This window comes from Mus caroli, unplaced genomic scaffold (genome assembly GCF_978045245.1).
Source record: "Mus caroli unplaced genomic scaffold, Mus_caroli_1 scaffold_14, whole genome shotgun sequence".
Classification (NCBI taxonomy): Eukaryota; Metazoa; Chordata; class Mammalia; order Rodentia; family Muridae; genus Mus; species Mus caroli.
Window position 1 is genome coordinate 6,120,001 of NW_028227269.1, and position 15,967 is coordinate 6,135,967.

The 15,967-nt window shown below is 43.5% G+C and overlaps 1 protein-coding gene across 1 annotated transcript in view; it reads left to right on the top strand.

The window, feature by feature from the left end:
- Matn3 (matrilin 3) overlaps positions 1-15,967 on the top strand; it is a 19,764-nt gene extending 3,797 nt beyond the window's left edge. The window contains exons 2-8 of the mRNA XM_021179565.2: positions 374-940; positions 3,712-3,837; positions 6,797-6,922; positions 9,093-9,218; positions 11,471-11,596; positions 13,714-13,824; positions 15,912-15,967. Coding sequence (XP_021035224.2) covers positions 374-940; positions 3,712-3,837; positions 6,797-6,922; positions 9,093-9,218; positions 11,471-11,596; positions 13,714-13,824; positions 15,912-15,967 — 1,238 coding nt within the window. The remainder of the gene's footprint in view (positions 1-373; positions 941-3,711; positions 3,838-6,796; positions 6,923-9,092; positions 9,219-11,470; positions 11,597-13,713; positions 13,825-15,911) is intronic.

The following is a 15,967-nucleotide window of genomic DNA, read 5'->3' on the forward strand; positions in this document are numbered from 1 at the left end:
CCTTAAGATATGCTTGCAAAGACTGACATGTAGTGCACATGTGTTAAGTGAAGTCCTTGTCCCACCATTGTCTCTGCCAAGTGCCAGGGAGGGCCTGGGACCCTTTCAGTCCCAGGCCTTCCAAGGACTCTCAGGAGCAGGACTTTAAACAGTCAGATAAGTAAGTCCTCAAGCAAAATGTTGGGAAGGCTCAAGGCCAGAGTGAGGGTGGCCCTCGGGAAGGAAGCCGGCAATGGTACTGCTGGCATCAGGGGATGCTCCTGGCTCGGGCTTTCCAGAACCCCAGAGTTCTCTGGGAATGAGAACTGTAACATTTCTGATCGTGATCTGACCTAGGCTTAGCCTTTTGTATTCTCTATACCCTTCTTTGCAGGTGTTTGCAAGAGCAGGCCTTTGGACTTGGTGTTCATCATTGATAGTTCTCGGAGCGTCCGGCCTCTGGAATTCACCAAGGTGAAGACCTTTGTCTCCCGCATCATTGACACTCTGGACATCGGAGCCACAGACACAAGGGTGGCTGTGGTGAACTACGCCAGCACTGTGAAGATAGAGTTCCAGCTCAACACCTATTCCGACAAGCAGGCCCTGAAACAGGCTGTGGCACGAATCGCACCCTTGTCAACAGGCACCATGTCAGGGCTAGCTATCCAGACAGCGATGGAGGAAGCCTTCACTGTGGAGGCCGGGGCTCGGGGACCCATGTCTAACATCCCCAAGGTAGCTATTATCGTGACAGATGGGAGGCCGCAGGACCAGGTGAATGAGGTGGCTGCTCGAGCCCGTGCATCTGGCATTGAGCTGTATGCTGTGGGTGTGGACCGGGCAGATATGGAGTCCCTCAAGATGATGGCTAGCAAGCCCCTGGAAGAGCACGTCTTCTACGTGGAGACCTACGGGGTCATTGAGAAACTCTCTGCTAGATTCCAGGAAACCTTTTGTGGTAAGCAGCCAGGTCTTAGCTTCCAGCTAGCGAGGATGTTATAGTTTGTAGTTTGCGAGATCAGAAATTGGTTTTTAAAGATTTATCTTTAATTATGTGTCTATGTGCACATGAGTGTGGGGACTGGATGAGGTCAGTGACCTCAAATCCCCTGGAGCTGGAGTCGTATGCAGTCGTGAGCCACCCATGATGGGCACTGGGAACCAAAGTTGGGCCTTCTGCAAGAGAAGTGTGTGCTCTTCAGTGCTGAGCCAACATTCCAGCCCCCTGAAAAAAGAAGTTTATTCATTTTGGGGGGTTGGGGGGTAGAAATTTTCTGAAAGAATCATACACATGCAATGTTTTTTTGGTGCTTTTTTTTTCCCCCCTTAAACCAACCTAAACACATGGAGTTGGTCTGGAAGAACAAGGCTGTACTATACGTAACTTGGTTTGCTCATAAAACCTTCATGTTTGAGTTACACATGTTAAGTTCTGGAAATAACCAGAATAAACAATCCTGCCTCTCCCTGAAAGGGTCGGAAATAAAACCCAAACCCACAAACTGAAGCCATCTCTCCTGCCCCACTTCTCCACCATTACCATTCCTCCCCTCTCCTCCGAAGGATTCCTTAAGACTTATATCTTCAGGTTCAACAGCACCCCGCTGTTCTTCTGCAGAATCCAGAGTGGCATCTGCCCTGCGAGAATCAGTGTCTCTGGCCCAGTGTCTCTGGCCATGTGCATTTAATTAATAACACTCGTTTTCAGATTCGACTCTTTCTCTGCTGATTCTTTTGTGGAATAATTGGATTAGAGACCAGAAGAGCTGGGGTTTCTGATTCTCGTAGAGACACAAGAAACATATTGAAAACAAATCACCCTGCTACTCTTCTATTCTTTCTTTTGGATGGCATTTGAATAGGAACATGCTAATATTATTAGAGGGTTTTTTCATGAATTAATCAGATGCAATAGTATGAATTTATTCAGTGCTGGAGATACCCCCACCCCCAATCAGGATGTAATCTGGGTGTGATACTTGAGCGATGGAGTTCAAGGCCAGCCTCAGCTACATCCTGAATTTGAGGCCAGCCTTGGCAACATGAGACCCTGCCATAAAAAAGAAAAATCAAAAAGAAAGCTTTAAAAGTTTAAAAAAATAGAATTATGGTTTGTGGAAATCACATTTTTAAAAATGTCATGATCATTTGAAAGCCTCTGTAGAACTGTTGAAGGAAGTGCGACACCTTTCCAACCTTGGTGACTTCCTAAGCACAGAAAGTTTCTGCCGTGCACATCCTGTGTCTGTTCATATTTCCCACATACAAAGTTAAAGGTGGCTCCTCCCAGCCTTCTCATACCTATGGAGTTGGTGGAGAGACAGGCAAGTGAGCCAGGAGCTACAGTTGTAAATATCAATAAGGCTTTCTATCTAAAGTCTCATTTCTACTGTGGAGCCCAGAATCATCAACTGGTTGGGAAATGGGAGATGAAGTGTTGGCCTCATCGCTGCCAGACCTGGCTGGAATCCCCTGTCTTCCGTGCCCTGGACACTAGGCCTTCACAAAAACACCACTGGCTTTGATGGCATCTACTTGGCGCTTACTAGGTTCTTGAAAGAAAGTGGCGTTCTTTCTTTTTCTCAGAAAACCCCCTCAAGCTGTGGGTGAGGGCTGTTCCATCAGGACTCTGGTCTGTGGTTAAGTTAGGTCTTAAAGTTAGCAACTGGGGGTGGGCTCAAAGGCTGTAAAGTAACAGCGGTGAGCAGCAATCTTTTCCCTCTCTTACAAAAGACCTGCTTGTTCTGGGGGTGGGGAGGACTGTCTTCTCTGGAAAAAACACGACTGAGGGGCAGCTTGTTGTAGTCAATGGCTGGAAAGATCACTCCACAAAAAGGCACTCCTTGGGAAAATATTAGCCTTGTCCTAGTGCCAAGGGCACTGGAGGCTGGTTTACCTGCCACGGGAGCTCAAGCCTCCTCTAACAGGCCTTAGTTTTGTAGAAATGACTAAATTCATTGATTTGTCTTTCAAAACACGTCACTGGATGTGGGAAGGGGGCATTCCAATGGAATATAAGTGTTTCCAGGAGCAAAAAGATGGAGATGTGATGGAGCTGACATAATCTCATGCTTTTCTTTTTAATCTCTTTGTATTTACGGTTTGAATCCATCATCTTTGAAGCTACTAAGAACCCAAGGAGCTAGCTGGGCTTTAGACTCATGCGCAGTGAGGTTGTTAGCTGGATGGCCGCACACTGTTTGCATGCCCAAGCGTGTCTCACTTGCTCAAGTGTGGTCAGGTCCAGAGGATAGGCATGCTTGTGTTCCAGTTCCCTTTAGGCACAAAAGGTGGAACTGTTGCAAGTCAGCTTTCAGTTACAGTGGGCCCACTCGCTCACAGAACTCTTGACAGTACATTATTATTCTCCTTGGCAATTAGGGTCGAGAGGCAAGAGTATGGTTTTGTTTTGTTTTTTTTTTTTGGTACAGAGTTCAACCAAATACAATATCAGATTCGACTGATGTTGCCTGACCTGTGGAAATGTTTGATTCTAGTAGATCCAAACTCAGAATTAACTTTCTCCTTTGAGAGATGGTATAGCAAGAGCTATAATTCTAATTTTGCAATGTCTCAAGTCAATTATCTAATAAATCAGAGACTTTGTTTTGTAAATAGTGAAGTCAAGATGGAGTCAGAAAGAACCCTGGAGGGCACTGTCTTGGAACTAGGGAAGATGTCTAACTGGTCTTAGGTATTGATGTCATCACTGTGCATTTCTTTGCCTAGCTCTGGATCAGTGCATGCTTGGCACACACCAGTGTCAGCACGTGTGTGTCAGCGATGGTGACGGCAGGCACCACTGCGAGTGCAGCCAAGGCTACACCTTGAACGCTGATGGGAAAACGTGTTCAGGTGAGGCTTCCTCTGGGGACCGTGGTTGAGTGAGAGTTATTTGACGCCTCTTCTCCAGGGGTGAGTTTTCCTTTAGGCTCTGACCTCTTTTCTCCTGAGTGCCTTCTAGCTGTTTTACCCAAGTTTAGCAGCCTTGATAGAAACCATGAGAGGAAAAGTGAGAACCTACACAGGGCATAGACCTTGGTACCATTCTTTAAAAAAAAAAAAAAAATTAGAGCCAGGCAGTGCTTGCTCTCAGGAGGCAGAGACAGAGAGGAGGAGAGGCAGAGAGGCAGAGAGGCAGAGAGGCAGAGAGGCAGAGAGGCAGAGAGGCAGAAGCAGAGGCAGAGGTAGAGGCAGGCAGATCTCTGTGAGTTCGAGGCCAGTCTGGTCTACACAGTGAGCTCTGGGACAGCCAGGCTACAGAGAGAGACCCTGTCTTGAAAACCCAATAAAATGGACTGGAGAGACAGCTCAGAGGCTAAGAGCACTGACTGCTTCCAGAGGTCCTGAGTTCAATTCCCAGCAACCACATGGTGGCTCACAACCATCTGTAATGGGATCTGATGCCCTCTTCTGGTGTGTCTGAAGACAGCTACAGTGTACTCACCATATATATAAAATAAACAAATAAAATCCTTTAAAAAACGAACAAACAAAAAAGAAAAACCAATAAAATAAAAATAATGAGTATGTGCACAGGTGTGTGAGTTGCCTAGAGGTGTCAGAGATGGCCTTTGAGGTGGAGTTACAGGTGGTAAGTCACTGCATGTGCTAGGAACTGAACTCGGGTCCCCTGCAAAAACGCTATGTCCTCATAAATACAGAGCTGTCTCTTTGGCCTGGTCATTATCTAAAATTTAATCTTTAGGTTAGTATATGAATAGGTTGTACCATGGCCTCTTCATAGGCATGTGCCATTGTCTGTGTTCTTATTATTCTCTCTCCCTGCTGCCTTTCTCAGGCTCCTCTCCCTACTTCATTGGCCCCCCTCCTTCCTCCCCTTTAACACCCATCTGTTTCCCTGCGACTTGTCTTGTATCATCTTGCATTTCTCACCCCCTTGAGATCTTTTCCTTTTCTCGTATGAACTCCTTTCTGGTTCTGTGATGTGCACACATATACAAATACATACATCCAAATTTTTCATCTAGATTTCTCATATGAGACAAAACATGCAGCATCTTTCTGAGTCTGTTTCCCCCTGGATTGAAATAGTAATTTCCAGTTGCATCACTTTCCTGAAAAAAAAATCATGATTTCAGTTTTCTTCACATCTCCATAAGACCCTGTTGTGTGTCTGTACCATGTTTCCTTTATCCATTCACTTGCTGATGGACACTTATGCTGGTGCATTTCCTGGCTTCTGTGAATAGTGCAGCTGTAAACCCAGATGTGCAGGAACCTCTGTGCTATGATGGCTTAGGGCCTTACTAGTGCGCTTTCTTTGTTACTGTTCTTCTTTTAAAGAATTATTTATTTAATTTATGTGTATGAGTACACTGTAGCTGTCCTCAGACACACCAGAAGAGGGCATCAGATCCCATTACAGATGGTTGTGAGCCACCATGTGGTTGCTAGGAATTGAATCAGCATCCTCTGGAAGAGCAGTCAATGCTGTAAATCACTGAGCCATCCTCCACCCTCCTTTGTTATTGTTCTTAAAGAAAAACATTAATACAAGGGGAGGGGAGAAGGAAAGGCTACAAAGCTCTTTGTTTTTAAAATGTATATGTTAGTTTATAAATTTATATAAGTGATACACACACACATGCACATATGCACACACATATGCAAGCTTGTGCACGCACACACACATCATGTTCCTGCAGTGCCTGCAGAAGCCAGAAGAGGGCCCTGGATCCGCTAGTACTGGAGTGTTGTGAGCTGCCATGTGGATGCTGGGAATCAACTTGGGTCCTGTGGAAGTACAGCCAGTATTCTTAACCAAGAGCAAACTCTCCAGCCCCAGGATCCAAAACTCTCCATCTTTTTGAATGTTTGATATTTTCTGGGTTTTATTTCAATCGATATGAGCATTCCAGATTACCTTTATGACCACACACTCTCTTGGACACATGGAGAGGAAGACTAAGAGTTCTGCTCACTGGTATTTAAACACCACACAGAGTGAGGAAGAAAACTGATCATTTAGGTCAAACTGCTAATTTTATGAATATGGAAGCTGAGATGCAAAGAAGGGAAGGGATATATGTATCAGTGTTAGGATCCGAAAATCCAAAACAACCCAAGCAGTCGCAAGGGTCTAGCAAAGCAAGACCTTTATTTGCATTAGGCAGAAAACCCTGAGTAGTCAGTGACAACAACACACACTCAGGGGCTGACTGCATCCTCGAATAGTCATCTTAGGAAGTATTTAACCAGATGACAAAAGTTATCATACTCAGGCTGCTAGCGATCAATGGGGGCCGCAGAACAGACTTGGGAGTTGAACTGCAACCTGGAGTAAGAATGTTACAGAATTTTTAAGCCTGAAATCTACAAACATCTGTGCCAAGTTATCCCACCAATCAGGACTTAGGGATAGGAGATGTCCTTAGGAACATGTCTTTGTGGTATGCTTATCCTGCTCCCATTGGTTGGGGTATTCAACTGTGGTGGGGCAACTTGCCCAGCATTCTCAACCAGGATGTCAGTTACCCACGGAAGTCCTGGGAACTGAAGCTTTATTTGACCCCTACTCAAGATGGAAGTTCTGTTCAAAATGGCTTCAGTTTGGTTCCTTCTTACATCCGTGAGTTTTTTGGTGGAAGACCAAGACCAGAAATTCCATCAGTTCCCTTTCCTGTGCCCACTCCCTCCATTCTCTCTCTCTCTCTCTCTCTCTCTCTCTCTCTCTCTCTCTCTCTCTCTCTCTCTGTGTGTGTGTGTGTGTGTGTGTGAGAATGTGACTGGTGTGAATTTGTTTACCTCCCCTTTTCATGTGTTCACACTTGCTATGCTCATCTTTTGGCAGCCATTGATAAGTGTGCCCTCAGCACTCATGGATGTGAACAGATCTGTGTCAACGACAGAAATGGCTCTTACCACTGCGAGTGCTATGGAGGTTACACCTTGAATGCAGACAGGAGAACGTGTGCAGGTGAGCGGGCAGTGTACTCAGTCACCTGCCAACCTAACCGCTGCTGAAGGGATGCCTAAACTGGGAACTTGGGTCAGTTTTCCATTTTTGCCACCCTGGAATTTTCTGTTTCTTTCTTTTTGTTTGTTTTCTTGTTTTTGTTTGTTTTGTTTTGTGCGTGACCCTGGTTGTGCTGGAACTTTCTCTGTAGACCAGGTTGGCCATGAACTCAGAGATCTGCCTGCCTTTGCCTCCCAAGTGCTGGAATTAAAGGTGTGTACCACCACTGCCTAGCTGGATTTCCTGTAACTAAGTTCTGTCTGAAATGGGGATGTGTACCTACTGTACACATATATTCCAAATACTACACAGTGTAGTAAGTTAGCATCAAATAACACCCTATAAAATACTTACTGCTTACAAAGGCAAGCATTGATGGTATGTGGAGGCAGGAGCACCATAAACTCAAAGTTAGCCTAGCTAAATCGGGAGCTCAGGGTCAGCCTGGGCAATAGGAAATTCGGACTCAGAAACCCAAGCCAACACACACACACACACACACACGCACACATGAGAGAGAGAGAGAGAGAGAGAGAGAGAGAGAGAGAGAGAGAGAGAGAGAGAGAGAGAGAGAGAGGAACCTGGTGGACCTTAGCCATGTAACGAGAGAGCAGTGTGTACATCACTACAGATGATCTCCCTGGCTGTATCACACGAGGTGGCAGCACACCTGGTCTATTCTTGCTAAGAATTTAGAACCATGAGGAAACATCAGACAGAGGAAGAGAGAGTCTTTAGTTCACAATATTTTCCAAATACTTCTCAGATGTGTCAAGGCCATAAAAACAAAGATAGACTATTGAATGTCTCAGAATATGATAACTTCAGGTCTTGTGGGGTCTTGGGTTGAATCCTGGACCAAAAAAAGGACATTAGAAGAATAATTGGAAACAGCTGAATAGTGAGTGTAGATAAAAAAAATCATGCTATATGTTTTTATTATCATATTAGACATCTAAAGTGTTGGCATTTGGGATTAGATGAAGTAAGTTTTTCAGAAGTCTGAACTTACCTTAAAATTGAAAGTTTAAAATTTAAAAAAAAAAAAAAGATTAAAGCTGGGTACATTGGCTCATGGTTAGAACTCCGGTGGAAGCAGGAGGGTCACTATAAATTTTAGGTCTTCCTGGGCTGTAGATAAAACTCTGTCTCAATCCTCCCTCACCAAAATCGTATAAAATATGTCAATACAAGTCTTTCCCCTTCTTTCTGGTTGTGGTGATACATGGCTGCAGTTCCAGCATTCAAGGCTGAAGATTTTATGCCAGCCTTGGCCACATAGTAAGACCTTGTCTCAAAACCATCCCAAATATGTATCTCCACTCTACATCTGTATGTATGCATGCCTATATGTACATATGTATGCATGTACACATGTATGTGTGTATATCCATTTATCTACCTACCTAGCTCTCCCCTATTCCTCTGTCTCTCACAGGGAAGTACATTGAAGAAAGAGTTGGGTCTCAGGTTCTCCTTAAATTAGCTGGACTCCTTGGGGCTTGTGTACCTTATTTATGAAATGAAAGAGTGTTAAGCTAGAAATTCTCCAAAGTGTGATTCCCCCTTCCTGGATCTAGTGTAATTAGCTGTATAATTAGCTGGTTTATTTCTGGGCTGGAATAAGAGCAATAAAACTAAAAGGAATGCATTAAGTATTTATGAGATGCTTAGGTTGTAAAAAACTCAACAGTGATGATGTGGAAAGAAGAACTGAGTATAACGGCGGAGAATAATTACCGTGTGTGAAGGATTTTATTAAGTCTTCTAACTTCTAGTTAAAGCAAATAACGCTGACAGCTTTGCCTAGTCTCCAGCCAATTTCCCCCTCATCTATTTCTGCTCTTTTATTTATTTATTTATTTATTTATTTATTTATTTATTTATTTATTTGGTTTCTTCGAGACAGGGTTTCTCTGTATAGCCCTGGCTGTCCTGGAACTCACTCTGTAGACCAGGCTGGCCTCGAACTCAGAAATCCGCCTGCCTCTGCCTCCCAAGTGCTGGGATTAAAGGCGTGTGCCACCACTGCCTGGCTATTTCTGCTCTTAAGCATGTTTCTATCTATGGGTAATAAAAGACTCGTTGACTCCTAATTTTAAATTTTCACTCTTGGACCTTCGTCTGTCAGCTCTGGACAAATGCGCCTCTGGTACACATGGTTGCCAGCACATCTGTGTGAATGATGGAGCCGGGTCCCATCACTGTGAATGTTTTGAAGGCTACACTCTGAATGCAGATAAGAAAACATGTTCAGGTAACGTCCATTCAGCAAATCCTTTCCTACCTGACTCTTTCCATGGTGGTGACGTCAACTGCAATTTACTAGGGAAGAGGTTGCTGGTGTGGGGGCTTAAAGATTCAGACTCAGGCATCGGGCCAGCTTAAGGCACTCCTTGCCCAGGGGGTTTGTTGAGGTCACTGGCTTTTACATACATAGATCACTTCAGAAAATTACTGGGGAATAGGTAAGGAATAGGGAATATGAGAAAAGCTAATGATCTATAGGGGTTCCTACCCAGGAAAGATTTTATAGCTGTGTTTACTGGGGACTTTTTAGGCACATAGAGGAAGTCAGCTGTATAGTAGCTATTTGGTGTGATAGGTTGAACTGATCTGTCTCCAGTTAAAACTTGGCCTGGGACTTTTCTGTAGTGTTGATCTTCAAGCCGGGTTCTTTCAGTAAAGGGGACTTTGTGAAGGCTTCACTTAGACCCACACAGACCTTCCAGGGCGTTGGAAGTGGCACATTCTTGACCGTTGCTAGCTGATCAGTCTTCAGTGACTCAGAGCCTTGTGACTTGACTAATGAGCCCCTGCCAGGACCATTAATCCTCATTAATTTGATTTAAACGCACTGCTGGAACAGGGCAGCATTTATACACATAGCTGCTCTCCCTTTGGACAGGCATTCTTGGCTCTCCAGGGGCTGCTTAGTTTGGCATATCAGTGCTTTTCAGAGGTCTTTCCATCTTCTCTTCTTCCTTGGGGAGTTAGACATGGTGGGATCTTGTTAAGATAAATGAAGGGAAATGGCACATTATTGGATCTTTTCCCCCAGGCTGGCCAGGAGCTCACTATGTGTCCAGTTGGCCTCAACACGCAGCAACTGCAAGTGCCGTGGTTGCAGGCATGTACCACAAAGCCCGGCTCTTCTCCTCCTTAAGAAATGAAATCATGCTTCTATTCCCAGCCACTACAGAGACTGAGGCAGGCGGACTGTGATCAGTGAAAGACTCTGAACATGTTCAGCGCTTTGATTTTTGTCACGGCAGGGAACAGATCTGGGTCTCCCAGGAGCCTTTCTGAATCCACTCTGGGTTTTTTCACTTGTCCTAGGCCATTCAGATATAGGACTGATGGGATGCTTTCCTCTGGTTGCGTTCTTTGGGCAAACTATCTTAATCTCTGAAATGCTACTTATGTGATAAAAGCACTTCACTGTTTAATTGAATATATCGCCATTAATCTTTTTCTTCTTTCTCAGAGAAAGATAGAGATGATAGATAGAGATAGATAGATAGATAGATAGATAGATAGATAGATAGAGAACACATGAGTGTGTCATCAGTGCTTTCTGTTCCACATCAAACTATTAGTGGTTGGTCTTTGAGCAATATAATGCAAGCACGCGTGTGTGCGTGCGTGTGCGTGCGTGTGTGTGTGTAGCCACATCAAACTTAGTTCCATATACAGTGATGTTTGCTGTGACAAAATGCCTTGCCAAAGCAACTTAAGGAAGGGAGGGAGGGAGGGGGGAAGGAGGAAAGAGGAAGGGAGGGAGGGAGGAAGGAAGGAAGGAAGGAAGGAAGGAAGGAAGGAAGGAAGGAAGGAAGGAAGGAAGGAAGGATTTACTCTACTTACAGTTTGAGGGTCACAGGCCATCATTGCAGGGAGTCAGAGCAGCGGGAGCTTGAGGCCACTGGTCTCATTGAACACAACAGTCAGGAAGCAGAGATGTGAGTGCTTTGGCGCTCAGTGAACATTCTTTTTAATTCATTTCTGAAGCCCAGTGCCTGCAATGGTGTCACCCACATTTAAAGTGGCTCTTGCTATCTAGAACATCCTTCCCAGACACACAAGACCCAGGTGATCGTCTAGATTCTGTCAAGGTGGCTAGCAAGGTTAACCACCACAGACTTCCTAATTGATTATTTGTGGTGATGAACTACAAATAACATTGATAGCTTTCAGAAGTGCCTACGATAAGTTCTGTATTGCCAAGACTCAGTACCTCGAAGTACCTACCATAGGCAGGAGAGAGGTCCCCTCAGACAGTTGCAGGAGCACAGAGGAGAAGGACCAGCCAGGCAACAGATCAGGCCAAGGGTGTGCAACTCGGGGAAGGAAGCCACACTTTCCCCTGGAACCCAGGGCTCTGGGTGACTACTGAAGGCTTCATTCCCAGTGCTGGCTGGGTCCAACAAAGCTTTGTATTGCAGACATTTGTGTATAGTGGTCTATTTAACTAACGGGTAAATATTTTCTTTCCTGCATGGTTTGGGTCAGTCCGGAACAAGTGTGCTCTGGGCACTCATGGCTGCCAGCACATCTGTGTGAGTGATGGAGCAATGGCCTACCACTGTGACTGCTTCCCTGGCTACACCCTGAATGATGACAAGAAGACATGTTCAGGTGACAACTGGCCCTTGACAGAGTTTTTTTTTTCAATGGGAAAATGTAGGAGGAAGATGCTTTTTTTTTTTTTTTTAAACTTATATCCAGTTATTGTCTTGCTCTTTTACATGGTCTGCTTTCTGTAATTTGATCTGATTTTCTTCTTTCATATTTTTCTTTCTAATTAATGTCTCTAAGTCTGTTTTATTTTGCTATTATGATAAGATATGCATATCATCAAACCTATTTTTCCCCCTGTTTTCAAACATGCAGTTCTGTGGCAGCAGTTACCACAGTTCTCTCCGGGATATTTTCACCCTTCCTATCTAAAGCTTTGAATTCACGGGACAGTGACTGATGTTTCCCACTCCCCTGGGACGTGTCAGTTTCCCACAAAATGGCCACTGGGACTTGACAGGGATTCTTAGATCAATTTAAGGAGTACTGTCACTTTAGCAATCTTCAGTGCCACTCAATACCGTGGGTGCTTTCCCACTTGTTTAAGTCTTCTTTAATTTTCTTCAACAACGTTTTATAATTTTCAGTGTACAAGTTATATACTTAAAAATATGCCTAAGTATTTTTAATGTTATTGTGAGTAGATCTCTCTCTCTCTCTCTCTCTCTCTCTCTCTCTCTCTCTCTCTCTCTCTCCACATTCATTTTTGTTATACCTCTGCTCTATAATTTTCTAAAGGGGTGTTTTAATAAGAATATCTGATTGAGCACATGGCTTCACAGATCTTAGTGTTTATTAAGCAGTAGCAAAATATAAAGTGACAGCCATAGAAGACATCTGATACACACACAAACATACACGCATGCACACACAAACATACACACACAAACATACACACACACATATACACACACAAGCACACACACATGCACACACAAACATACACGCATGCACACACAAACATACACACATACACACACAAATATATACACACATACACACACATATACACACACAAGCACACACACACATGCACACACAAACATACACACATACACACAAACATGTACACACATGCACACACAAACATATACACATACACACATATACACACACAAGCACACACAAACATACACACACCTACACACAACATATACATACACAAGCACATACAAACATACACACATATACACACAATCATATACACACACAAGCACACACATACACAGATACACACACACATACATATATACACATACACACACATACATACACATATACTCACATACATAGACACATAACACAGATACATACATATATACAAACAGATGCATACACACACATACACAGTCACAAACACACACATACATAAACACACATACACAGATATGCATATAATATACTCACATACACATATACACACACACACATGCACACACAGACACATACATACACAAACATATACACACAGTGGGTTATCTAGATTGCCTATCAAAATAGCTCTGAATTTTTAGCTCCAAAGTATTTAAGGGCAAAAATTATACTTCTCAATTCAAATCACTTAATAGAATAGCAGTCCTTTGTAGGAAATGACCAGTAGTACAGGCAAGACTGTCACTGTCGTCTCTCTATGGCTTCTTCCTACCAGTGGCTCTCAACCCTCCTAATGCTGAGACCCTTTAATATAGTTCCTTATGTTGTGGTGACCTCCAACCGTAAAATTATTTTATTGCTACATCGTAACTGTAACTTTGCTGCTGTTATGAATTGTGATGTAGTTATCTGATCCACAAGGGGTCACGACCCACAGTTTGAGAACCCCTGCCCTATAGTGGCCACCTTTAAAAAGCTTTGTGTAATGGCTGGTTTCTGACAGTAACAAGAGCAGAGAGAAAAACAATGAACTCTCAAACAAACATTTCCCCAGTGTTTCCTAAAAAAGTTTTCTGTAAAATTAACATTAATAAGCATTATTTCCTATTTGCTTTATATGATTTTACCTTCTGAAAAAAATGTATTTATGTAAGTGGCAAATGTTGAAGTGAATTATAGATTCCACGGTTTGCTGTCGTTCCTTTGTTTTGCCTCTTGTGCTGGGCAGGAGATCTACACCCCAGCCCCCACTTTGTTGTAATCCCTTGTAGCTATAACATCTTGGGTATTGTCACTTTCTTTAGACATTGAAGAAGCCCGAAGCCTCATTTCCATAGAAGACGCCTGCGGCTGTGGGGCCACGCTGGCATTCCAGGAGAAGGTCAGCTCCCATCTCCAGAAGCTGAACACCAAACATATCCTTTTGGGAAGATTTTCTTCCTCTTCCTATTCCTCAACTCCCTTCCCTTCCCCTCCCTCCCCTCTCTTTTTCCTTCCCCTCCCCCTTTCCCCCTCCTTCTTTTCTTTTTTGAGACAGGGTCTCATGTAGTCAAGGCTAGTCTCAAACTTGATAAGTATATGAGGATGACCTGGAATTTCTGGTCCTCCTATCTACCTCTCCCTGTTGCTGGGATTGCAGGTCCTCCTATCTACCTCTCCCTGTTGCTGGGATTACAGGTGTGTGCACCCATGCTTGGTTATGAGGTTTTACTGGGGATTGATCCAAGGGCTTCATCCTGGCTAAGCGAGTACTCTCCCAACCATGCTACAAGCCAGACCCTGACTTCTCTTAACAATTTATTTGTAAGTTTCAATTTCTGATTGACATACTAATTGGGCAGCAATAAACATGATAATACCATGGCTGTGGCTTCTAGAAGTCAGCCTAGATATTGCTACTGAGCCAAACGTTTTAGGATATTCTATTAGCAAGAATCTTATTCATTGCTGAAAGTTGAGCATTTGAAAAGAATTCAGTTCTTTTTTTTTTTTAAGATTTATTTACTTAAACTGGGCGTGGTGGCGCACGCCTTTAATCCCAACACTCGGGAGGCAGAGGCAGGCAGATTTCTGAGTTCGAGGCCAGCCTGGTCTACAGAGTGAGTTCCAGGACAGCCAGGGCTACATACACAGAGAAACCCTGTCTCGGAAAAAAAAAAAAAAAGATTTATTTACTTATTTTATTTATGTGAGTACACTGTAGCTGTCTTCAGACACACCAGAAGAGGGCAGCAGATCTTATTACAGATGGCTGTGAACCACCATGTGGTTGCTGGGATTTGGACTCAGGACCTCTGGAAGAGCAATCAGTGTTCTTAACCACTGAGCCATTTCTCTAGCCATAGAGTTCTTTTCAATGGCACTATAGACCATTTTTACTCCTGCAACATTTAAATGTAAAAAAACATCTTTCTTTGCCGAGTGCTTTTTAATAGCGATTTATGTGCCCAACTGAGCTCTTGCATAACAGAGCAATTAAGCTATTATTCCTTAGAGTAATTTTTTTCTTTTTTTTAATTTAAATTTTATTTCATGTGCATTGGTGTTTTGCCTGCATGTATGTCTGCATGAGGGTACCAGATCTCCTGGAACTGGAGTTAAAGTAAATTGTGAGCTGTCATATGAGTGCTGGGAATTGAACCAGCAGCCTCTGGAAGAGCAGCCAGTGCTCTTAACCGCTGAAGCCATCTTTCCAGCCCTTTTAAAAGTGACTCTTAGCCAAAAATCTTCCTATATCCAGAATTAAAAATAAACCAAAAAACAAAACACAAAAGCAGCAGATCTATGGGATGTTGTACCTCAGACGACACATGCTTGGTTATACAATTTGTCAAGCCAAGATGTCAAAATGTAACAGGATACTGTCTCCAAGTTTCAAAGTCAGCACTCAGAGCACCAGCTCTGGAAAGAGGCTTAACCTCAGCACAGCTCAAGTTAACAGCTCTGCTCCTATACACCTCAGAGGAATGGAATTCAGGCTGGGGCCAGTACCACTGACCTAGGAATGCTCAGACTGTGCAGGCGGGGACAGGCAGCGGGAAGGAATCTGCTTCTAGAGCTTTCACACGCCTAGGACGGGATTTGTGGTTAGCTGTCATTGCCTTTTCCTGTGTAGTACTGCCCTTCTCACCACACAAAGAAGGCACCTTTTCTCCCTTCACCTACTAAAGTCTATCTCCTACAAAACTAAAATCTCCAGAGAGCCAAACCAAGGGACAGTTCTGTAACTCCTTTAATCAAGACTTCATAAACTCCACTGAGAGTTGTTCTAATTAAATTTTTGATGAGAGAGAGAGAGAAAAAGAAAAAAAGAAAAGAAAAGCCCTCGGCAGGAGAGTAATTTCATGATGAATTTTTGAATTTTAGAGTAGGCTTTTGATGAGAAAGTAGTTTTGTTCACTTACAGTAGGATACAATTTTCTTTTGTCTTGAAGCCTTTGAGAGTGTGCTTCTGTTTTTGAATGTGTAAAATGGAATCACTTTGGCCTTAACATCTAGCCACTTGACAACATTTTGAAGAAGTTGAAAGTAACAGAATATGGACAAGTACATCGTTAA